At 42.5% G+C, this 24,704-nt stretch overlaps 1 protein-coding gene across 2 annotated transcripts in view; it reads left to right on the top strand.

The window, feature by feature from the left end:
* DOCK1 (dedicator of cytokinesis 1) overlaps positions 1–24,704 on the top strand; it is a 264,360-nt gene that overhangs the window by 8,617 nt on the left and 231,039 nt on the right. For both annotated transcript variants that reach the window (XM_086900707.1, XM_086900708.1), the window contains exons 2-6: positions 12,403–12,486; positions 17,344–17,384; positions 19,170–19,225; positions 20,762–20,858; positions 23,770–23,918. In XM_086900707.1, coding sequence (XP_086756833.1) covers positions 12,403–12,486; positions 17,344–17,384; positions 19,170–19,225; positions 20,762–20,858; positions 23,770–23,918 — 427 coding nt within the window. The remainder of the gene's footprint in view (positions 1–12,402; positions 12,487–17,343; positions 17,385–19,169; positions 19,226–20,761; positions 20,859–23,769; positions 23,919–24,704) is intronic.

Genomic DNA, 24,704 nt, shown 5'->3' with positions numbered 1-24,704 from the left:
TAAGGGCCCGTGGGAACGCTTCTGTTGATAAATATGAGGTTAATCTCTCAAAATGGGAGTGTATGAGTGAAAACATCGACAGAACAAGAAATCTTTAATTACTGTTTTTTAAGAGCTAAAAGATGACGTGTCCAGCAGCTCTTATTTGATTCACTTTGACTCTTTCCTGCTGCTTTGGGGTGCTGTGGGAGAATTCTTGTTCTTTTGCATCAATCTATGGCTCATCTGTCGTTTTAGTATAGAAGATAATGCTTATACTCAAGCCTTTAGTGTTCTCTGTCTAACCCGAGGTAGTGGTGATGTTACCTGGCGTCCAGCCTCTTTTTTCCTTTATATCTCTTCTTTTTGTCCTTACACACAAATTCCCACCAATTTTCTGCAGGCATCACCTCTTACCTTGTCATCCCTGCAGGAAATGTCTTCCTTCCTGCTCACCCTTTTTTCCCCATTATTTTACTGCCTCAGCCTTCCTGGTTATATTTTTCCTGCCATGACTGCTAGGTGTTGGTGTTTCCATCAATCCATCACCTTTTTTGACTGAGAATCTTAGGTGGAGAAGACTTGAGAGCGTATTTTATTTCCTTCTGTGTGAGCCTGGTGTATCTTATGGGTTTGGTTTTTGGTTTTTGGTGTTTTTTTTTATTCTGTGTATTGATCTCTGAAGTGTGTGAAAGGTAAATGGTGTGACTCAAACTGGTTGTAAAAAAAAAAAAAAGTGGTTTGTGGCATTTTAATTTTTTTTTTTTTTAATTTTGGAGGTATTTTGGTTTCTGTTTCACTCAGGGTTGATCTGTACAAGGTTTGTGTTTGGTATGGCAGGGTTCACCTCTGTCCTTCCCTGCCAGCCTGTCAGCAACACCTCTGTAGCTGCTGACAGTCCCTGTCCAACCTCTCTGTCACCTCCCCTGGGCTGTTCTGCACTTTTTTGATGCTGCTCACTGACATTTGGGCATAAAGGAATCAAACTTTTTGTTCAGGCCATCACAGGAGTGTGCCCAGGAGCAGCTCAGAATTCCTGGAGCTCTGGGACTGCCTTCACAAACAGCTGGTATTGACTCCTCTTTAAAATTAATTTAGTGACATGTGACAGTTTAGTGATCTTTATTTATGGATAAAGATCCTTTTCCCAGAGATTTCCATCACTGAGCTTCTTTGGTGAGAAAACAGTTGTCCTTGCTCACAGTGAAGTAGCTGGAGATGAGAACAGATATTTTTTGTGGTGCAGAGATATTTCTTGGCCAGTAGTTTTCATAGTGTGTGAGTCAAACGGGACAAAACTCCAAGCCCAAACTTTCTGATGCAGAGCCAGATATTCTTTTGATATTTATTACACTACACCTTGCTTATTTGTGTTTGTTGGTTGTGTTCTTGAGCATTTGACTGGAGCTAAGACTCTAAAAGGATTAAAAAAGCACATTAGATGTTAATCTGGATAATAGGAACATCTGCAGTTAGATGGGGTTGCTTTAACACTGAGCATTGAAGAGTCCCAGGAGGTGCTCATGGATGAGGGAATTTTTTCTAAGGTCTTGAACTGTCTCTAAAGTGCAGATTGTGGGAATTGGATTCTGTTTGGTCCCTCTCCTGCTAAATCCCCGTTTTGGGATGTTGGTGGAGGTGGTGTTTATGCAAGATTATGGCAAAGGCTTGGTTAAATCAGTGCTGCAGCCACAAAGTAGGAATGGGATCCCATCAGGTCCTGGTAGTGCAGTCCCCATCCCAGGAGGTGTCCAAAACGTGTGGATGTGGCCCCTGGGGACATGGTTTGGAGGTGACCATGGTGCTGGAGCTGGGTTGACTCTTGGACTTGGATGATCTTGGAATCATTGCGGTTGGAAAAGACTTTTAAGATCAGCAAAGCATTTTTGGGAAAAATATCCTAAACTTTCTCTAAGAATCAGTTGAGTCTTCAAGGAGTGATGAAAGTTTGAGCTCTGTGGGGTGGGGAATTCTTATTCCCAAAAAATAAAGATTGGATATAGCCAGATAAGCACATTTCAGTAAAGACTTCAGAGAATGACTCAGTTATGGTGCTGCTGACATTGTTGGAAGTTTTGTGTGGGTTCAGCTCTGGTTTGACTTTCTAGTTGAATGTATTCTTGAAGTGATTTATTAACAGATTTTTATCAATCACTTGTGCTGCAGAGGAGGCCTCTGTTTATTTACTGGGCTGTGATGAGTGATGGAACTGGTTCAGATTTTTGCCTTAAACACAGAAAGTACAGTTTGGGCTTCCTGCTACAGCTGCAGTTTCCATAGTTAGAGCACACAAAGGTGAACGTGTTCTTGGCTGAAAACCAGGAGTTTTAATACTTTTAGAGCTTGAATATTTAAAATATTGGCATAACTGCAAGCTTCTATGGTGCGGGTGTGATAGCATCTATAACACAGCGTGCTGATCTTAAATCAAGATATAAACTTTTAAGACTGGGAGTTCATGTATTATATTTATAAAGTGCTGTCTGGATGCTTCCATAACATTTACATAAAAAGTGTGGATAATATAAAATAATTTTGTGGAGGGGAGCTAGAATGATTGCATGCCATATTAGATTTTTCAGGAGATGGGTTGTGACACCTTTGAGAAATGCCTGGGTAAACTTAGTGAAAAGTAAAATATTGGTGATTATTTATGAAATCTTGAGTTCTTGCTGCACCTGCACATGACAGAGTTTGTGTTGTTACCTTTGTGTGCGGCAGCTTCCTTTTGTTCTTGGACTGTTCATGGAACAGGAAATGTTTTTAAAGTTAAATTGATTTTCTCCAGAACACTGAAGGCTGCTTAGCAAGAGGACTGAATTAGATTCCTCCAGGAAAATGGCATAAATTCCCCACCTTTTCCAGCACAGATCCCACTGCTGAGTGCTCCTGGTGTCTCAGAGGATGCTTCCACCAAACGTAGCCATGGCAAATATGTGATTTATATATCAAAAACAAGCTGGTTTGCTGCACATGAGCTGAGTGTGCAGTGTGCTGGCTGTCATTAATTTGTTTTTTTAACAGTTCTGTTTTGAGGCAGAGGTGCTGCAAGTGGAGGTGAGTTGAATCCTTGAGAAATAACCACTCATTTTAGTCGATCTCAGTATTTTTGCAGTGAGGGAAGCAAACATTTGAAGGTGAAAATTACCCTGTCCAGTCTAGCACAAGCTTCTGCTGCCTGTTGGAGATTTCTGAACAGAGACATGGGAGCAGATTTTGGGAATTATGGCAGGGAAATCAGTCCCCTTAAGCTGTTGTTTCCAGCAGAGCAGTGCTAGGAACAGCACGGATCTGCTCCTCAGCCAGGAGCTGGCTCTGGCCCCTGCTCTGCCCCGGCTGCCAGGGGCATGTGCTGGGTGCTAATGCCTCAGCCCTTTTCAGGGAATTCTCAGAGTGATTCTGGGAAAATAACCTGCCCAAAACAGGGAAAGAACAATCAAAATCCTCCCTTTCTTATAGCAGAGGTTAGTGAGTTACTGCTGGGTTAGTGGCACCTTAATCACCCTCCTGGCATTAATATGTGACCATCAGGGGGCTTTTAAAATACATTTTCCTTGGATGATTATGCTTGGGAAGGAAGGATTTACAGCTTTGAACTATTCTGAATTAACAAGGGCAATTTTGAGGCTCAGGGCAGTGAGGGAAATAGGTATAAGGGTTATTTTTGGTGTGTTTCAGTAGGCTGAGGGGTGTCTGAGCAGTGGGGAACCAATTTCTCACCTGGGAATTCCTGTGTACATCTGGGATCAATTACTGGGCTACACCAACTTTAAAATATGAATTTATTACACTATATACATACTAAAAATCATTGATAAATTTAAATAATAATAAAAAATAGTTGGATTTGATGATCTGTGTAGGTCCCTTCCAACTCAGATTAGACTAGAAAAGGATTTAGAATTACTAAGTTAATTCATGATAAAGTGAATGGTTGTGAATATACAGGTGGGTCCTTATTGTGCCAAAATTGTGGAGCTCAGTATCTGGAAGCAAAGATTTAGGCTGTTCCCCTACCCTGTTTTTCTCCCCAAAAGTCTGTGAATTTATGGAATAAAATGTGATGCTGCCTCTTCAATGAGCAGTGGGATCATATCACTTATTTTTCCTTATTTCTTCCAGAATGAGCACAAAAATTGGTGTGGGTTCAGTAGGAAAATTGGAATTGGAGGGATATGGAGTGACTCTGAGAGCTGCCCCAGTGCTGAGAGGGAGCTGGACAGTGACCCTTTGTTAGGGCCAGTGGCCGAGCCAAGTCCGCTGGAAGCTGCCCGGAGCATGTGATTGCCCCTGGTTTGGAGAAAAACAATTTTTCCCTGTTTTTGCAAAATGCTGCTCTTATCTTTTAATGCATTCAGTGCTGCTTGATTCGCTCCCATGGTGATGTTTTCCCCCAAATTCGGGTGTGAGGTACAAATTCAGGAAAAGCGGTGCTGAATTCCCATTTCTGCCTCAGCCTGGCTGTTTTGGGAGAGAGGGGGAAAGCACTGCTGGGTTAAACTGGGGCTCTCAGCAGGTCATTCCTTTCTCTGACTGCTCTTTTTGGGAAAACAGAACAAGTTCCTCAGGGTTTATTTGACTTGGGGTCTCTACTCTTGCTTTTGGAGACAGCCAGATAAGGTGATGACAAAGAGAAAGAAATTGAGTAAGGTTTGATGTGTAAAAAGCCTCAAACTCCTTCATCTTTTTTCTCCCATTCCAGAGGCTTTCCTGAGAAAGGAACAGAGGAATTTTGATTTTGTTTTCCCTTGTAGAAATACTGAGGTGGAAGAACAGTAGGAAATGAAAGCATCTTCCCCATCACATCATTTCCTCCTTGCTTTAGGCTCTTTGCTCTGCATCATCAGCTCGGTGCTGCAGTGAATTGTGTCATTTTTTTCCTGTTTTCACAGTAGTGCAAGAGGAGTTTCAGAGGGTTGAACTTGATTTTTTTAGTCGCTGAAATGCTTGTTAAAATACAGCTGTGCCATCAAGCTCACTGCTGAAGTAACCCTTAGTAAAATACACCCTCTTAGCACAATTCTGCTCAGTGCAATAGGAGTTCCCTGCCATGGCAAGGAGAGGCTTGAAGAATTATAATGCCTCAGGGATGTTCCCAGGGAGCTCTGTGGCCTCCTGGAGCACCAAACTGGGCTTGGGGGAGCTTTGACACCATTTGTGTGGGTTTAGCCTGGAGCTCTGTGTTGGGAAGGACTTAAGGGTTTCCAAGTCCTTTTCACACACTGGGTTTAAGAGTGAGCTTGTGCCATTTGGGATGCTGCACAGCCTGTGGCTGGACATAAACCAAAAATAAGCCAAAACACGAGCTGTTCCACCTCAATGTGAGGAGCTCCTTTCCTTGGGGGTAGCAGAGTGCTGGAACAGCTGCCACAGAGGCCATGAAGTCTCCTCAGAGGGAGACATTCCCAACCCACCTGGATGTGTTCTGTGGCCCCTGCTCTGGGTGCTCCTGGACTGGATGATCTCCAGAGTCACTTCCAGCCCCGGCTGTTTGGGGTTCTGTGGCTGGATTTGGGAGTTCTTCTAAGCCTGTCCTTGCTCTTGATGGAGTTTTTGGGGATCTGTGGCTGGATTTGGAAGTTCTGCTGGGGCTGTCCTTGCCGTTGATGGAGTTTTTGGGGTTCTGTGGCTGGATTTGGGAGTTCTCCTGGGCTGTCCTTACTGTTGATGGAGGTGCTGCTGTCCCTGAGGTGCTGACAGGCTGGACCCTGGATGGCTGGCTGAGGATGGGGTGGGTGCAGTGCTGCTGCCAGGGAAGGGCAGGGATGGAGACACATCAGGCTGGGGTGGGCGTGGAGCTGCTGCTCTGCCAGTTCTGGTCACTTCTCATCTCCTGGGGAGCCTCGGCTGGAGGATCTGGCCTGACTCATCACCAGCCCAGGCACGTTTGATGCTCTGCCAGCACTGACCAGAAGCTGGACAAGTTCCTCCTCCCCTCCAGCCCTTAACTCTTGTCCTTCTTCTGCCCAGCAGACCCCTGGGGGTGTTTTCTTCATAGCAGTGTTGAAGCTTTGGTAAATTTTCTGATAACCACGTGTAGAGGTGGTTTTGAATTTTGCTTAATTCTGAGCACTGAAATCCTTTCTTGAGGCACAGATCCTTTCTTGGGTGAGCACAGCTAATGTTCAAATGCTGTCCTTGTCTTCCTGGAGGATGGTGCCAGAGCAAGAGCCAAGTTACAGCTCCTTAGTGGCCCCCAGTGAAATGTAAGAGGTCTGAGGGAACATCAAAACTCACTTACTTTGTGATTCTGAGTTGCCACAAGACAGATGCCAAAACATCTGCCTCTGGATAATGCTTTGTGTTAGTCTAAATCAGCATCTTGCTTTTTCTGCAGGAGCCAGTGTTGAGAGCTCGGGGTGATGTGATTACTCTTTGCATCCGGGGTGTTTCACTTAATGGACTTCTTAATATTAAAAATCAATTTGGACGTTCTTGATTGTGCTTCTTGTAAGCTCTGCATTATGGCACATTAATAATGCTGTTAGAGTCAATAATTACATATATATATATATATATTTTAGCACTAGTTTCAGCTTTATACCCTCAGTACTTGGTGGTGAAGTACTCTGAATACAGATTAGCCAGAAGGAGGGGGGGAGAGCTGTTAAAGTGGTGACTGAGCAGCTCACTTCATTAGCTCCCTAAAAATAAAGTGTCTGGCTTGAAAGGGGGGGAGGAAGGAAAGCAAGAAACTGAACTTGTTTCTTGGAAATCTTGGCTTTGTCCAGAACTTTTCATTTCACAGAATCCCAGATTTACTCAGGTTGGAAAAGAGCACCAAGATCTCCAAGTCCCAAGCTGTGGATGGATGTGGATGATGCCCACCTTGTCCCCAGCCCAGAGCACTGAGTGCCACCTCCAGCCCTTCCTGGGACACCTGCAGGGATGGGGACTCCAGACCTCCCTAGCCACCCTTTCCATGGCCTGGCCACCCTTTCCATGGCCTTCCCATGGAAAAATTCCTGCTGATGTCCACCCTGAGCCTCCCCTAGTGCAGCATTTCCTCTTGTTCTGTCCCTGTCCCTTCCCAGCCTGGCTGCCCCCTCCTGGCAGGGGGTTGTGCAGAGCCAGAAGCTTCACCACTGAGCCTCCTTTTCTCCAGGTTTTATTTCTTTCTGTATTTTTCAATTAGTGCAGAAAGGTCAAGTGAGCATCTTGGCTTGTCCTACTCAAGGACTCAGCAGGGTTGTACTTAGAGAAGTCTCAAAATTTGGATTGTTTGGATTTCTGAAGTTTCCTGAGTTTATTAATTAATTCACGTTGGGTATGGAGGGATGAGACACCAAATGTGATGCAGAACAAATTGCTGCCCTTGCCATCTGGAGTGGAACCTGAGGTGTCTGTTTGTGCTTAGAAAAGCTTGGTGGCCCTTCATTCCTGGTGTCCTCACTTTGGAAAAGGGGAGGCAAGGCTGGCATTGCAGCCTGAGAGGTTCCAGAATCTGGTTTAGGCTTCTCTCATCAGGTGCCCTGTGCAGTTGTGAAGTTCCCAGGTGAAGCATTGTGTGATTGAGGAATTTGCTGCTCACAGAGAGGAGTGAAAGGAACTGTCTCACCTTTGTACGGGAAAGTGCTGATAAATCCTTTCTATCTACTTGAACTTGTGGGATTTAGGCTAATCCTGTGATGAAAGTCACATCCATGGATTTAATCAATAAGATTAGAGCATCACTGGGTCAGGAGGAACCTCGAGCTGGATTTTCTCCTTTAGCTTGGTGGTAACTGTTCGGATCTACAAATTTCTCCAGGCTTCTCCTCTCTTTGGGAAGTTAATTTTTTGGGAATGTTTGGATAACAGAATAATTAAAATATTGAGCAAGAGAATCAAGCTTGGTGAGACCAGGAATGACAAAACCCAAGGTGAGGAGGGCAAGAGGCTCTACCCTTGGTTAATGCACACATGAAATAATTGTCTTTAACAGTTCTCATGTGCAACTCCTGACTCAAACACTGTTTTTTTCCTTTTGCTTCTCCATTAGCCTCAGGTGTAGAAATTAGAAACTCCTCTGGGTGAGTAGCAGAGAACTAAGGAATCCTCCTGAATACTCAAATCAGCCACTTTCATTTTAGGGAAAATAGGAAAAGCTTCAGATGTCTTTTAATACCAGAGAATTTACAAAAGACTTTGCTTTCACCTTTGCAATTTGTCTGCTTTTATTGAAAAAGCACACTTATGATTTAGGGAGTTTTTTAAAAAGCCAGTGTAAAATAAAGCTGGTAATGTGTTAAATGTAGTTTGGTTTCTTTCAGGAGTTTAGAATGATTAATACAGCCTTTAAAGCAAAGTAATACCAGGGAATATTACTCTGTAACATCTTTATGATATCTTAAGATATCTCACCGTTCATACAGTCAGCAAAAAGCTTTTTCTACATAAATTGATGTTACCTTTGTTTGCTTTTTCCTTTTTTTCCACCTCTAATTCTTCTAGTGTTGTCCTCCTGGTTTTTCTGATGTATGCAGATTAACGAGTGCAGCTACAGAGGTGTTTCTTTTGTGTTCTTGAAGGGTAAATGGGGCTTTGGTGTAATTACTGTAATGCCCTGTTCATTGTTCCTTTCTTTATCAACTCCTAGAATTGAAAAATGCCTTTTTCTGTGCCCACACTTAATCCTTTGCTTTTGGCACTCTGGGACTCTTGTGTGGATGTAGGATTTTTTTTTAAATTAAGCAAAACATACTTCAATTAAAAAAGAAAACAAACTTAAAAAAATCAAAAGTTATACTTCAGGTTTTTAAATATTTAAAATGATAACTCAGGATACAGTTGATGATACAAAATGCAAACATACCCATTTCATGCTTTACTCTTCCAAATTTTGTCTTTTCCTTTAATTAAAGCCTTGTCATTTGCTCCAATCAAACATTTGCTATCACAACATCTTTTGATGCCAGTGTACATAAAAAAATAAATCCTGTGAGAAGGAGTTATCTGCTTCCTTGCAGGGGAGTTTGTGGTGCAGTTCAAGCCTTGCTTTGTAATCACAGGGGTGGAATGCACTTTATAGTTATTTTGGTTGTTTGCTTCACGATCTGTCAATGCTGTTGGAAGCCAGAAATGTGATTTATTTTCTCTTGCAGACATATTTTTCACACATATATATGTATTTTTAAAGATAAATCACCGCTCCCTGGCTCCTCAGTCAGTTGAGGTCAGTGGGAGCTGTCGTGGGCAGTAATTACCATTTGATGGCTGTTTGTCATCTTCTGTCAGAAGAATTGGTCATTACACCGCAGCTCCTGGTGCCTGACCTTCCTTCTGGTGACAGACACCAGTTTTAGCACTCTTGGGCATAAATTTTAGTGCCTTTTATTCATAGCTGCCTTTGATCCTGAGTGTTATTCCACGTAAATGTTGGAGAAATGCTCAGCTGAAGTGTGAATTGAGTAGAGGACTGATTTTTTAATCTGTTATAATGCAGATTTTTCCTGGCTGGGATGTCTGGTGTGAGTCAGTGAAGTTGCTTGTCAGGGTCCTGGAGGTGGGAGACTGTCCTTGGATTCATTTTTGGATGTGTGAACATCCCAGGGGCCTCTTGATTGAGCTGTGAGCTTTGAAGGGATCTGAGTAAACACCCCAAGGATTGTTTTTTTTGTGTGTGTTGCACTCCAGCCACACAAGTTGGGAGGAGTTAGGGCTGTGTAACTTTGTTTTCCCTGCAGTGCACAAAGGCTGAAATGAGAATATTTCTGGGGAGTGTTTCCCAGCAGATTGTCCCACTGCTCATAGAGGTTGAAAATGCTCATTTTTGTTAAGGTGTTTCTCAGAACCTTCTTCTCCTGCATTTCTGGCTTTCAGAGATCCTGTGCCAGATACTGGGAGGGAGGGTTTCTCTGTGTCTAATAATGACAAAAATTAGGAAAACACTAAAACACAAACAGTTTGGCTTGTTTTGATGTCAATAGAAACTGTTCCTTTCTAAAACCTTCATTTAAATCCTGGTGATAATGGTCTCTGCAGTGCACCTGACCTTTATTCTTTTTACACTGTAGTGTGTTTTTATTCCATTAATCATCTTCCACCTTATACAGTGTTTTCCAAACTGCTTTTCCATGGTTTTTTTTCTGCTTGGTTGCTCAAATTTATTTATTTCCCTCTTCTAAAGTCTGTCAAGTCAGAGGAGTTCTGCAGAGGAAAGGACCCAACCAGCCTGGGTGGATTATTTATTGGTGATCCAGTAGATTATGGATTGATTTATTGGTGATCCAGTGGATTATGGGTTGATTTATTGGTGATCCAATAGATTATGTATTGATTTATTGGTGATCCAGTGGATTATGGATTGATTTATTGGTGATCCAGTGGATTATGCGTTGATTTATTGGTGATCAATAGATTATGGATTGATTTATTGGTGATCCAGTGGATTATGGATTGATTTATTGGTGATCCAATAGATTATGGATTGATTTATTGGTGATCCAAGGGATTATGGGTTTATTTATTGGTGATTCAGTGGATTCTGGATGGATTTATTGGTGATTCAGTGGATTATGGATTGTTTTATTGGTGATCCAGTGGTGTGGATTTATTGGTGATCCAAGGGATTCTGGATGGATTTATTGGTGATCCAAAGGATTATGGGTTTATTTATCAGTGATCCAGTGGATTATGGGTTGATTTATTGGTGATCCAGTGGTTTATGGATTGATTTACTGGTGATCCAGTGGATTATGGGTTTATTTATTGGTGATCCAATGGATTATGGATTGATTTATTGGAGATCCAATGGATTATGAGTTTGTTTATTGGTGATTCAGTGGATTATGGGTTGATTCATTGGTGATTCAGTGGATTATGGGTTGATTTATTGGTGATCCAGTGGTTTATGGGTGGATTTATTGGTGATCCAGTGGATTATGAGTTTATTTATTGTTGATCTGGTTGTGAGCTGTCATTCCAGGAGTTCTGGGGAGGACAAGCAGTCGTTCCTGGAGGCTGGGCTGGAGGCAGCAGTGGGCTCTGTGCTCCATCCTCGTGCTGGGATTTGAGTTCCCCTCGTGCCCACTGGGATGTTCCCAGTCTGTGAACCTGGGGCTGAGCAGATGATCAGGTTTGGGGTCAGAGCAGTGTTTTTGGTCCTGTTGCCAGTTGTTACAGATGTGATTTGTGGTGCTGATCTCCTGTGTGGCAGGAGATCTGGAGGAGGAGGGAGCTGGCCAGGTAAGGCAGGTGTTTCCTGGATCCCACCTCTCATTGCTTCATCTGTAACTCTGCCCTAAGTTTTGAACTTGAGGGTTTTTTTTTTGGAAGTGCTTTGATATCTGTAATGAGTGTGGGATGTGTTGTGGATGCTCTGTGAATTCTTGGTCTGGAAATTTCCTGTGAGAGCCACGTGTCGCTTATCCAGATCTTTGTGTTCCAATAAAACATCCCTGAGTCCTGGAAACTGAGGCAGGAGGAAAAGCAGTGGTGATCTGAGGGGTGGTAGGAACTTGGAGGTAATTATTATGTTCTAAAAATGCTTTTGTTTCCTGAAGAGTTGCAACAAATAGTGAGAAATTCTGATTTTCAGGTGTTATTGATCCTGGTTGGAGGGAGCAGCTGCACTTGTAAATTGAGGGAGAAACTTCTGTGGGTCCACCTTGACTAAAGTTCTTTAATTTCAATATTTTGAAATAATTCAGTCTCTGCCTTCAATCATGAGGACCCTCCTTGCTATTTTTTCCTCCTACAGAGTTTACTCCTTATAAAAATTAAAAATGTGGCTTTATGAGTTGTGACTGTTTTGTTTTTCAGATCACAAGTATTTTTTTCTCAGCCAAACCTGGTTTGTAGCATTCTTTATGAGATAAATTTGTGGACATCGCCAATCTCAGTGCTCGAAAGTATCCAGATTTTCTTTTGGGAGTGGCAGGAAAGAATGGTCTTTGAGTTCCTGTTGGATTTGTTGGGGTTTATTGTACAGTGGATGGTGCCTCTGGCACTCAGAAATTCTGAAATCATATTTTTCAACATCCTATGCATGCAGTAAATGAAGGAAGTGACTGAGAAATCATCCTTTAATGTTAGTGTGGCAATTTGAGTTTTCTGAAGACACTTTGTAAGTTTTCTGTGTGTTGAGCTGACAAGGGAAGACAGAGCAGTTCTTTGTAGAGCTGCCTGAAATTGACACAAAGTGCTGTGGAAAGCTGGCAAATACAACAAAAATTGAGTGTATTGCCATGAAGAAGCAAAGCATTATAAACAGAGTGAGGGACAGCTTTAGAAAGTGAACTTGTGGCTTGGGTTTTTTTTTGTTACAAAGGGAAATATTAACGGATATAAGAACTTAGCTGATTTTTTATAGAATTTAAATTTTTTTTTTTTTTTTACAAAAAGATTCAGCATGACAATAATGAGTACAAGAAGCAGTGATGTGGAGAAACACCTGGGTTATGTTTTCTTGCCTGTACTAACAGCAGTGTTCCCTCTGTCCAGCTCTCTACAACTACGATGCCAGGGGACCGGATGAACTTTCCTTACAGATTGGTGACACCGTGCACATACTGGAAACTTATGAGGGTAAGATGGCAAAAATTGAATTGAAAAATAGGATTTTTTGGGGGGGGAATTGCCTTCCTTTTCTGCTTGTAACCCTCTTGAGCTGGAAGTTGAAGCAAATGGAGACAAGTGGTTGCTGAGCTGGTGAATAAGCACTGGATTTTCTGGGGAAGAAGAGTTTTCACACAGCTGGGTTTGTATGGATCAGTTGTGGCATCTCCCCCACATCAGACAAATGAAAGATGCTTTTTGGGTACCCTTAGGTAATGCAGATGAACCTGCTGCTACAAGAAATTTAGTCAGAATTTGAAAGTCACTTGGGTCCTAAATTATTTATGTGTCTCTTCTGAGATGGGTGCCTGTGTTACTGTGCACTGATTTCCCAGATAACTCTTTTGATATGAAACTCTACAGACATCACCTGTACCAAAATCTTTCCTCCCTCATCCTTGTACAAGGGAATCTCAGTGCTGAGTTTGATAATCAGCACGATGTGGAAAGTGTCAAAACATTTTCAGCTCTTAATCCAAGCAAAATAAAACTCTTCCATTATATCCTTGAGTTGAAATTTTATGTCATGCTGCAGTTTGGAAAGGTGTAGGGAACAGAGAGCTAAGCTGTCTGTTTGAAATAGTGTAACATTGTTTGTCTTGTGGAAAGATGAGTTAATTTAATATGTTGATTTAATTTGCTTCTCTAGACATTGATCTATTGGTTGGTCTGGGTGATAGTGATAAATTCATTTTAGTTGTTTGCTTAATTGGATTTTTTAAAATATTATATTTACTGAAACAAACAGGGCTATTTCAGCGAGAGTTGATCATCACTGGAAGTGGAATTTTTGAATTTTCTCATTATTTCTGGGCTGGTATTTTATTGGAGCTCAGTTTGCTGCTGCAATGCCAAGTTTGAGCAAAGCAATCTTTCCACTATCTGACGTTGCATGCTTTAATAAACCCCTAATAATGCAAAGATTTTAAATGCAAATGGAGCCATTCAAATATTGCACTGCTTTGTACTTTGGTATATAAATAGATTTATTTAATGGATGTGAGAGAAACTGAGCAGGGAATGTGAAACCCTATCAAATGCTGAAACCCTTTCAAATGCTGACTGTTCCCAAATAAGTGGGACAGTGGGGATGAGCCACTTTTCCCCTGGACTGGAATAATAGGAAAACAGGAAATAAATAATAAGAAAAGCTTCCCCCTCTCACCCTCTTAGGGATTGGAACCCATGGGATGAGTTGATGGTAAAAGAAACACAAATTCCTGTTCTCCCAAGCACTGATTGCTCATTCCCAACCTGCTGAGATGGGGATTTAGATGCTGTAACTCTTCTCTCTTGTTCAGAGCTGCCAAGATTAGGGGATTATTTGAGTTGTTTGATCTCCCTGTTTCCCTGGATAAAATTGGTGTGGATTGTGCCCTGGCAGGTTTTGTACCCTACAAATTTCCAGGTGTGGGCCTGGGACTCACCCACCTGTGCTGGCTGAGGTGAGAATGGGCCCATCCAAAGGAAAAACACCTAATTAAATAATCCTGAGACAGAAAACTTGCTGGAAGAGTCAGTAAAGCCTTTTTGTTAAAGAGCTGGGATTTTGCCTTTCCTACCCCTTTTCCCTGTGGGTTTTTTTCTTGGATACCTGCAGAAGTCCACATTCTACTCCTCCCATCCTGCTGTATATTTGATACTCTTTAAAATTAGTTTTCTGCAATAATTCATAAGTTCAGAGCAGTTTTGAAGACTGGTCTGTGTCTGTGAGCTTTGAAGTGGTAGAAATTAATTTCTTGGGTTTTTTTTTTTCCCACTGAATCTGCATTGCCAAGAAATCCTTGCTCAGTTGGGGTCTCTGCAGAAGACAGGTGAGGAGTTGGAAGGGCTCAGTCTCACTCCATAGTCTGGAAGATGTGGTTTTAGGACAGATGTAGGATATCTGTTGCTGCCATGTACTGGATTTAATTTCTGAGTTGAATTTTTCCCCTGTGTTTAAAATAATATTTACTTTTGTTGCCAACGAGCAGAACTTATTTTGGAATTTTTCAAGAAGTTTTGACACTTTAAATTCTAATTGTGGAAACATTTTTCTTCTCTGAAATGCAAAAAAATGGTGTAGAAAGAATTCAGTGTGCAGATTCTATAAAGTTTCAGTCTTGGTGGAAAACATCCCCAGTTTTTATGGGAGTGAGGAGGTTGGAAATGAATGTGCACTATTAAGTGCTAAATTTGTGTTCTTCCAGGAACCAAAGTAAACATGAAGCTACTTTCTAGACTAATTAATGTTGAAAATAAAATGATTTTTTTTTTTCTTGTAGGAAGTATTATAGTTTATTTTTCAGTTAGAAAACTTTCTCTGTCCTTCTAATCTGAGCCAAAGAGGAAAAGCCAAAGAGGAAAGCCATAGGAATTCCTAAATATCCTGCTCTGCAGGAGAGGATTGCATTTTGTAGCAGATACCTTAAAACTCAAGTGTTTGCCACATTCTGGATTAGTACTTTCCACATCTTTATTCTATTAATTCTATTTCTTGATGTTATTTGATGGAAGGAGCAAATGGAACCATATGATCAATAAATGTGGCTCATTAAAGGGAATTGCTGGGAAATGTAAGAGAAAATCAACCTCAAAACCAAGACTGACTGTTGGAGCATCAATTAATGTCTAGTGCTGCTGTGAGGAGGGAATTTGGCTTTCCAAACAGAGATTTTCAGACATTATTCTTGGTATTATGGGAAAGTCTAGTTTTTATTGCATATTTTTGATTTGTTTGTTTGTTTTGAATGCAGTGTAACTGTGTCAAAAAGGGATGCATTGTTTGAGGGTAACCACAGCAAATTCTTGAGTCTCTTGCAGCTTTGACAGAAATATTTCATTGGTGTCTTCTTAGTTGAGCATTTCTTTGGATGCACATTTCCAGCTTCTTGGTCCCAGATTTCTTAAGGGCAAGGTCTGCTCTTGAGCATGTCCAGGGATGAGGAGTCCACAGCCAGTGCCAGAGCATCACCTCCTTCCCAGGGAAGGAATTCCTGGAATCCCACAATGGTTTGAGCTGGAAAGAATCTCAAAGCTCATCCATTCCACCCCAGCCATGGCAGGGACACCTTCCCCTGTCCCAGCTGCTCCAGCCCCGATGTCCAGCCTGGCCTTGGGCACTGCCAGGGATCCAGGGGCAGCCCCAGCTGCTCTGGGAATTCCATCCCAGCTCCTCCCCACCCTCTCAGGAACAATTCCTGCCCAAAATCCCATCCAGCCCTGCCCTCTGGCACTGGGAGCCATTCCCTGTGTGCTGTCCCTCCATCCCTTGTCCCCAGTCCCTCTCCAGCTCTCCTGGAGCCCCTTCAGGCCCTGGCAGGGGCTCTGAGCTCTCCCTGGAGCTTCTCCTCTCCAGGTGAGCCCCCCCCCCCAGCTCTCCCATGTTTTTGGGGAGTTGTTTAGAGATGGCTGCACGTGTTTGGATGTCCCTGCCCTGCTCTGAGCCCGTTCATGGCCAGACCAGTGCCTCCAGCTGCACCAGTGAGGGCTGCAGGTGCAAACTGGGCTCCCTGCACGGCTCCAGGCTGGACACCCAGCACCAGCTGCACACAGGAGGAGCCTGGTCTGACCTGCCTGGCCACATCAGGACCTCTGCAAGGAGCAGGAGTGCAGCCAGTTGTCCAGGGCAGATTTTGGCTGCTCTCTTCTCCATGATCCTGGGAGCTGTGGCTGCAGAATTTCAGGAAGCAGAGGTTCATCCATGGGGAGCTGTGTTTGCCACTGGGCTTTTATTGCACAGGTGCAGTGGGAAAAGAAATAACTATTGTTTGTTCTTTAGTTTGTGCAGTGCATCTGATCAGAGTTGTGTTGTTCAGCAGTTTAAACGCCAGGACTTCAAAATGTTGCTTTGTTCATCTAAAACCGTGGGAATTCCCATTTTTTATGAGGATTGGAATCTGTGCATGGATTGCAGGCAGTGGGGTGAGCACAGGCAGGAATGCTTTGCCTCCTTGGCACCTGAGCAGGACTGGGAGTGCTGATTTCAGCAGCAGTTTGATGTTCTTCTGGAAGCAGTGGGGATGTGGGATGTGAGGCTGTGGCAGCCTCTGTTGGGAGGTGAAGTGTGGTGGTTGCACAGCCCAGATCTTTGAGGTGGCACTAACCAGCCCCAGGTGCTGCAGGGAGAAGAGGATGAATGCCTTGGGCTTGTGCTGCAGGAGAGCAGACTGAAAAATCCCGTGTGCTTGGAGCCTTTAATTTGGATTTCTGGTCCCAGAGTTTGCATAATGAATTCATCAGCATGTCTTGATTTCATGGAACTTCTTCCCTGTTCCCTGGGCCTGCAGTTTCTATTCCACATCTGCTTTGTGATCTCCCCATCCTCCCCTAGACAGGGATGCTTTGCTCTACAAACCCTTCTTTGCCAGGCTGAGGGGTGGATGTTGTATCCAGGCTCAGCTTTCCAAAAGGGCTCTTTGCTTTTGTATTTTGATATGTGACACCTAAATTTCAAAGTATTCCTGTGTCCTGGTGAGATGACTAACACCTGAAAACTTGGAACTTGTTGATGTTGTTGATGACTAAAACTTGAAAACTTATGCTCTTAAGTTGGTTTGTTCATGTTGGTGAGTTAGTAATTAAAATTAAATACACAGCAATTAAACACATCCTGTGAACCACCATCTCTGCCATGTACTTGTCTCCACTGTCACTCTGATTTTATACCCTGCAGGGTGACTTGTTTTATCCAGGATATCCAGCCTATGGAAAATTGAAATTCAGGTGGGATGTGCAGGGCTGAAACAGGATCAGAAACCACCCAACGGTGCTGTTGAGCTGGGAAGGAGCAGCTGGGAGGTGCCATAAATGAACTTTTTAATGCTTTTCCCCTTTCTTCTCTCCTAGGTTGGTACAGGGGTTATACACTACGGAAGAAATCCAAGAAGGTGAGTGTTGCCAGAGTGTGTGGGCCTCATTTTTCTCTTGGAATAAGATGGATTTTGGCACTGGGTGTGTGGGTTTGATGGAGCTGGATCCCAGGTGTGCACTGGTCCCTGCTGCTCTGTGTCCTCAGCCTCTGGTCAGTGGGAATTTTTCAAGTTAATAAAAAATCCTTTTAGCAAGGTCTAGAAGATGAGTGGTGTATCCAGCTCTGGGGTCCAAAGGGAGGAGCTGGAGCTGCTGGAGAGTCCAGAGCAGGCAGAGGGATGGAGGAAAGGCTGGGATTGTTCAGCCTGGAGAGGAGGAACTTTGAGGTGACCTCAGTGTGGCCTCCCAGTGCCTGAAGGGTCTCCAGGAAAGATGGAGAGAGACTTTGGACAAGGGATGGAGTGACAGGACAAGGGGAAGTGGCTTTAAGCTGAAGGAGGGGAGATTTAGTTAGGATCTTGGGCAGGAATTGTTCCCTGTGAGGGTGAGGAGGGGCTGGGATGGAATTCCCAGAGAAGCTCTGGCTGCCCCTGGATCCCTGGAAGTGTCCAAAGCCAATCTGGAGCAGCCTGGGACAGTACAAGATGTCCCTGCCCATGGCAGGAGTAGAACTGGATGAGCTTTAAGGTCCCTTTCAAGCCAGGCTATTTCATATTTCTGTGATCCCAGCTTTTGCAATTTAAAGGGAAATCAGTCACTGAATCTTGACATTCATCATCTTTTTTTGTGCAGTAAATGCTGCACCAAGCCTTTCCTCAGTAAAAAGTTCAAACCTTGGTTTCTTTGGAGGCTTCTCTGAAATGCTGTGGAATTCCTGGTGGAATGCAGTTGCAGCTTGGAGAGGGATGTGGAGCCAAACCTTGGGAATTTTCAGCCATTCCCTTTGGAGGGAGGAGGAGGCTTCTCCTGCAGTGGAATTTCAGTGTGCACCAAGGGCTGCATTTACATCAGCTTTTCTGAAATTAAAAGAGAGAAAACCACACAAATACTGGTTGTGGCATCGTGTTTTATTTTTTGAGCCTTTTACTTCATAGGAGTAATTAAACAAAATTTAACTTCAGGCTTTGCTGGTTTTTTTTCACTGAAACACTGCAAATGCCATGTTTGCCTGCAGAGGTGTGTTTTTAAGTTGTTTCCATCTCTAAAAGTAAAGAGTTGGGTGGTTTATCCCACCCATTTCCTTACCAGGCCTGGGTTTTTACTCTATTTTTGTACTTTCCTTTTTTGTCCTGTGTGTGAACACATTGAGTTTCTTACAAACCATATTTCATGAACGTGCTTTTTTACAGTCTGAGAAGCAATTAGACATTTCTCTGGTCTTGAATTAATTCCACTTGTTGCTACATTTGTCTGACTGCCACTAAATTTAGTGATTTTTAAATATTTTTTATACTGGGGTAGAAAGTCACATGTCTGTGCCCTCTTTCCCCTGTGGCTGCCCAAGAATTCCTATTATTGCATTCCCAGATGATCAGAAAACTCAACTCCTACCTTGAAGGCTGAGATGGTGGAATTGGCTTTATCAGCTTGACTTGGATTATTTTAAAAATACTATTTTATTTCTGACATCTTGATTAATTTGGAATATTTTTTCAGAGAAGCTGTAAGGTTGCTGTAACATCTTGAAAGGACAGGCAATGCAGAAATTCAATATATATCAAAAAAAGTCCCAAACACAGCTCGTCTGATGCTCGAGGATGTGAATGGCTCTGCACACCCAGCAGTGTTTTGGCATATTTTAGGTAATAAACACAATATGTTGTGTGCAACTGGTTAAATAACACATTTTTTTCCTCTCCAAGGGCATATTCCCTGCCTCCTATATCCATCTTAAGGAAGCAATCGTTGAAGGCAAAGGGTAAGTTGGATTTGAAAAGAAGAAAACTCCTTTTTCCTGTTTTATCCACATCATTTCCATGCATTACCAGGTAACTTACACTTGTTTCCAGGTGGTTTTCTGCCTTACTGAGAAGTTATTTTGTAATTTTCCTGTTCCTTTCCTTGGTGTGTGCAATAGTTTGAGCTGTGTTTGTTGTTCAGTAGCTCTTCAGATCCTTATGTATCAAATCAGCTTTGCTGGACATGCAGGTAAAAGTCTCTTAAGATGAATATAAAAATTAAGTTAAAAACCAGGAAAAAAACCCCAACCAAATCCCAGAGGAAAAAAGGAGGTAAAGTGAAATTAATAAATTATTACCCAGGTATGAAATGGAGTGAAACAGGATTAAAACGTTTTATTCCTTTGTGCCTGATTTATTTTTATACTCTGTTAAATATGTAAATGATCAAACTGCTAATCATGAGATTGCTGCATAATGACATCTTCCTTGCTGATTGCAAAACTGCCTTTAAGTACCCTGCTTCTGCAATATTCAAAGGTCTGGCTGGTGTTTCTTACCTTCATGGCACCTCATTTTCAAACAAATCATACAGAAACTTCGTGGTAATGAATTGAATCTTAATTTTTCTGTTGCAAGACCAATATTTTGAAAAAAAAACAGTGAAAGAGGAGTATGGTGTTGTAGGTTGGGAACATCTGACTTACTTATTTTACAAGAAACAACCAAGAAAATAGTCAGTAATGTTTTATAGTGAGGCATTGATATCCTTGGGAGTGTAGAAATGAGGGGAGGGTGGGAAAAATCTGCTGGGTGTGGAGGGATTGGATAAGAGGGGATGGCCTTAAACTGAAGGAGGGCAGGGCTGGATGGGATATTGGGAAGGGATTGTTCCTTGGGAAGGTGGGGAGGGGCTGGGATGGAATTCCCAGAGCAGCTGGGGCTGCCCCTGGATCCCTGGCAGTGCCCAAGGCCAGGCTGGACATTGGGGCTGGAGCAGCTGGGACAGGGGAAGGTGTCCCTGCCATGGCTGGGATGAAACAGGATCATCTTTGATCCCTTCCAACCCAAACCATTCCATGATTCCATAATCTAAGCACATCAAAATTCCTTTTATGTGGTGCGGCTGTCCTGGTGTCCGGTGCTTCAATATCTGCTAACATCTTCATTTTGCTTATAAATTCCTAACAAGTGATGCTAATTCCAGCCCAGTTCTATTCAGTTCCCTTTGGAAGTGAACAGTTCTTCCTTAGGAATTATTCTAGATCAGGTGATTTAGGTTAGATTTCAGCATAATAATTTCCATAATAATTTTCAGCATAATAATTTAATAATTTCCAGAGAGGAGGCTGCTCTGTGCAGCGCTGGTGTCACCGTTCCTGGGATTGCTCAGAAACCCTGTGGATGTGGCACTTGGGGACATGGGTTAGTGGTGACCATGGTGGTGCTGGTCACACTCAGTGACCTTAAAGCTCCTTTCAAACCTTGAGAATTCTGTGGTTCTTCATTCTCACTGAAGTTGCTGCTTAATTCAGCCTCTTTTTTTAACTCTTCAGCCAACACGAGACGGTGATCCCCAACGAGCTGCCCCTGATCCAGGAGGTCACCACCACGCTGAGGGAATGGTCCATCATCTGGAGGCAGCTCTATGTGGTAAGGACAGCCCAGAAAACGTTCACTGGGAGAGTTTTATGGGAAAAGTGGTGCTGGGAAAGGGACAGGGGCAAAGAGGAAGGAACTGCTATTTATGAAAGAGCTCTTAATAAATGAATTTCCCCTTCTGTTGTTGTTTCTAAAGGCTGTTTTGAGTTCTGAGCATCCATGTAGCATCATCTCTGTTAAAGCACAAATCTCAGTGGTTTTTTGTGCTTGTTAAAGCACAAACCTCTCGCCTGTGTTCTCAAATCTCTTTATTTTCTTGCTCAGAATCAGATTTTTTTAGTGTTACCTTTATCTAGCAATAATTTGTTGAGCAGTTATAATCCCTTTTTATACACTACACTTTTTAGTGCAGGTTCTGTTATAGAAAATGTTTGATTTTTAAGGTGTATATTTGGAGTATATAACTATATATGTATATTTGGAGTAATTTAACATGTAACTTTTAAAAGAAATTAAAGAAATGGTTTTCAGGTGGTTTCTTAAGGCTGTCGGTCTCTGTTATGAAATAATTGAATATTTAATGTTGAATTTGTGGATATAAACTGAATATTTTGTAAAATTATCAGTGTAGGCCTTTAACCTCTCATTATTCCTTTACATAAAGTTGATTGTTCCCAAATTTTGTCACCTTAACTTGCACACTTGTTTATTTTGATACACCGAGTTTTCAACCACATAAGAATATATCCTTAGAAATTTGTAGTGATAATTATTGATGGTCTCTAAGATGGGAAGCTACAAAAACAAGATCAAAGAGCACAAACTTCTATTTAAAAGTGCAGTTCAGATGTAAAGCAAGGCCTGCTGTGGGATTTAAGGTGCCTGACCCACTCTTGGGATGCTCTCATTGTGCAAGGTCACTGTAACAAGATAATGGGAACACGAAATTCCTTTATTTAAAGCAGGGTTTAATGCACTCTCTGTTTCCCATAAATATGTTTGAAATCTTGTATCATAAAAGTGCAAGCTGTGTAATGAAGACACCGAGTGGTAATGAAGACGTTTGTGCTGACTAATGTGGCTTTTAATCACACCCATGAAAATAAAGATTAGGAGTAAGAGTGTAATGGAAATGATGGAGTGTGGCAATAGAGAAGATGAAGGATAATATCTCCTATGAAAAGAAACAGATTATGTATTAAAGAGAGAGTTTAAGGAGTTGGAATAGCAGGGAGTTTGTGTGGTTGGGAGCAGGGAAGGAGCAGAAATAAAGGAGGAGGAACAGAATCTCGAGAGGGCATTGGGAACAGCTTTGCCCTTGGTTCCAGTGCTTTGGAATTCCCCAATGGTTTGGGTTGGGAGGGACCTTAAATCCCACCCAGTGCCACTCCTGTCATGGACAGGGACTAATTCCACTGTCCCAGGCTGCTCCAAGCCCTGTCCAGCCTGGCCTTGGGCACTGCCAGGGTGGGAAATGGGTTTGGGGCTTGGAGCAGCCGGGGATTGTGGAAGGTGTCCCTGCCCATGGCAGGAGTGGCACTGGGTGGGATTTAAGGTCCCTCCCAAACCTTTCCACTCTGGGATTCCACAGCACTGGAACCAAGGACAAAGCTGTTCCCAATGCCCTCTTGAGATTCTGTTCCTCCTCCTTTATTTCTGCTCCTTCCCTGCTCCCCACCACACAAACTCCCTGCTATTCCAACTCCTTAAACTCTCTCTTTAATACATAATCTGTTTCTTTTCATAGGAGATACCACACACATCTTTAGAACAACGCTTTAGTGCTTTGCTAATAGTTTTGAATCCACGAGCAGGCAATTGAGGGAAGTTTGGTTTACTGGAGGTAACTGGTTTCAGACTGGGCAGTCTGCAGACTTCCATACTGTCTCTATCTTGAATAACAAAACTCATTAAACAGCCCCACTGATGCCTTGATTCAATTTCTAATTTGTGTTTGAATCTTGAATGGATGTTCAGTTTTTGTTTGCAGAGAGCAGGGGATGTGGAGTGTTTGCCATCTCTCTGGTTTATGACTGCCTGCAGCCTGGAAAATCAGGAACCTCTTCCCCATTTGGATTTGTCTGTATTTAGCTCCCAGCCATATGTGCCTGTTGTGTCTTTCTCTGCTACATTAAAGAGCTTTTAATAATGGGTATTTTCTCTCTGTGAAGGTTCTCCCACTATAATCAAGCCAGCTTTTGGATAATCTGAACAGACTGAAGTCTTTAAGTTTCACAGTTAGATATCCTTTTCCCAGAGTCTTGGAGTCATTATGTTATTTTCCTGCATCTTCTGCAGTTTTTCCTTGTTTTTTTTTTTAAAGTGGAGAATTTTACTGTAATTATTTAATTATTCCTAGCTTAGCTGAGTGTTGCCAAGGCAAGTTTGTATATGCTGCGGGCAGTATTTAATATCCACAGTTCCAGGCTTTATAGACAATTGGGGTATTTAACTTCCTATCAAGTTTAGGTCTTTCCTGGTGTTTCACTGTCCTTTAAAAGTTACCTGTGGACTTGTATGGCACTGATGTGCACAGTGAGGGATTTTGAGGTCTTATTGTGGAGGTTTAAGCACGAAGGAAAGGATTCTCCCATCTGTTGCAGAACTTGAGCCTCTTGCTGTTAAAATGCACCATTTTCAGCCCTGTTCTGCTCAGCACAGAGGGTCACTGAACAAAGCTACCCTGGGAATCAATAAAAGGACTTTTTCCCCTTGAATGCCTGGAAACAGCATGACCCAGGTTTTAAGATAACATAAACCCAAGCATTTACACCTATTTAGCTCCTTAAATCTGAGTTCAGCTCTCTGAATATTCCGTGTTCTGTGCTGTAGGAAGTGAGGCTCCTGTCTCAGAGCCGCTGTAGGCTTACCCTTTGAATTCCTACTTATAATTGCAATTTATCCTGTGTATTCCCAAGCCTTCAAAGCTGATTTCTCCCCCATTTTTTTCCCCCCACAACAGCAGGACCACAGGGAAATGTTCCGCAGCGTGCGGCACATGATTTACGACCTGATTGAGTGGAGATCCCAAATCCTCTCCGGGACCCTGCCCCAAGATGAGCTCAAGGAGCTGAAAAAGAAAGTGACTGCCAAAATTGATTATGGCAACAGGTTTGTGAACAGCATTTTCCAACTTTTTCTGCCTGAAACCAGATCACCCTGTGTACGACACATCAGCTGTCAGTGAATTCTTGGAGGATTCTTTTTTTCCCTGTAGCTGTAGATGGAATATTTGTATATTCACACTTTGGTTACAGCAACATAAAGATTGAAGCTGTGGCAGCATCTTTATAATATGTAAAGTGGAATCCATCTCTCTCTCTCAATGGTATCATCAATTTGATGATGGTATGAAGCTGTAATTTTTTAAGGCCAATTCAAAAGTACAAGTATTGCCTGCCTTGAAAATAGAATTTTCAACTCCACTTGCTTCTGTGGCACAAACAGTTGTCACCCTGTGAGCAGCACCAGCTGCCTGTGCCCTCGAGTCACTCAGCTGTAATGTGATGTTGAAGGATTTGGCTCACAAGCACCATTTAGCTCTTGGTTCCTCTCTTTCCACAGCATCCAGCTGGTAGCACAAGATGAACAGGGAGATTTCATAAAAGAAAGGAGCCATTTAGCACAAGAGAGTGGAAGTTAGGAAGGAAATACTGACCCAAAAAGCAGTGCAGGTTGCATGTGTTGGGTGTTTTATGTTTCAGATGTATCCTCTCCCCAGATGGTTGACTGGTTGGCTAAAGACAATTTTTGTAAATATGAGTTTTAGATTATAACTTGTCTATACAATTATGATTTTGCATTTTGTTGAAAAAGGAGAAATCAAATCTTACTCTTCACCATTTGAAGCAGGGTTTTGAATACTGAGACAATGTTGTGTCCTCCCTCCAGCCCTAC

This window comes from Cyanistes caeruleus, chromosome 8, assembly GCF_971803275.1.
Source record: "Cyanistes caeruleus chromosome 8, bCyaCae1.hap1.1, whole genome shotgun sequence".
NCBI lineage: Eukaryota > Metazoa > Chordata > Aves > Passeriformes > Paridae > Cyanistes > Cyanistes caeruleus.
This window is presented reverse-complemented; position numbering and strand designations above follow the sequence as displayed.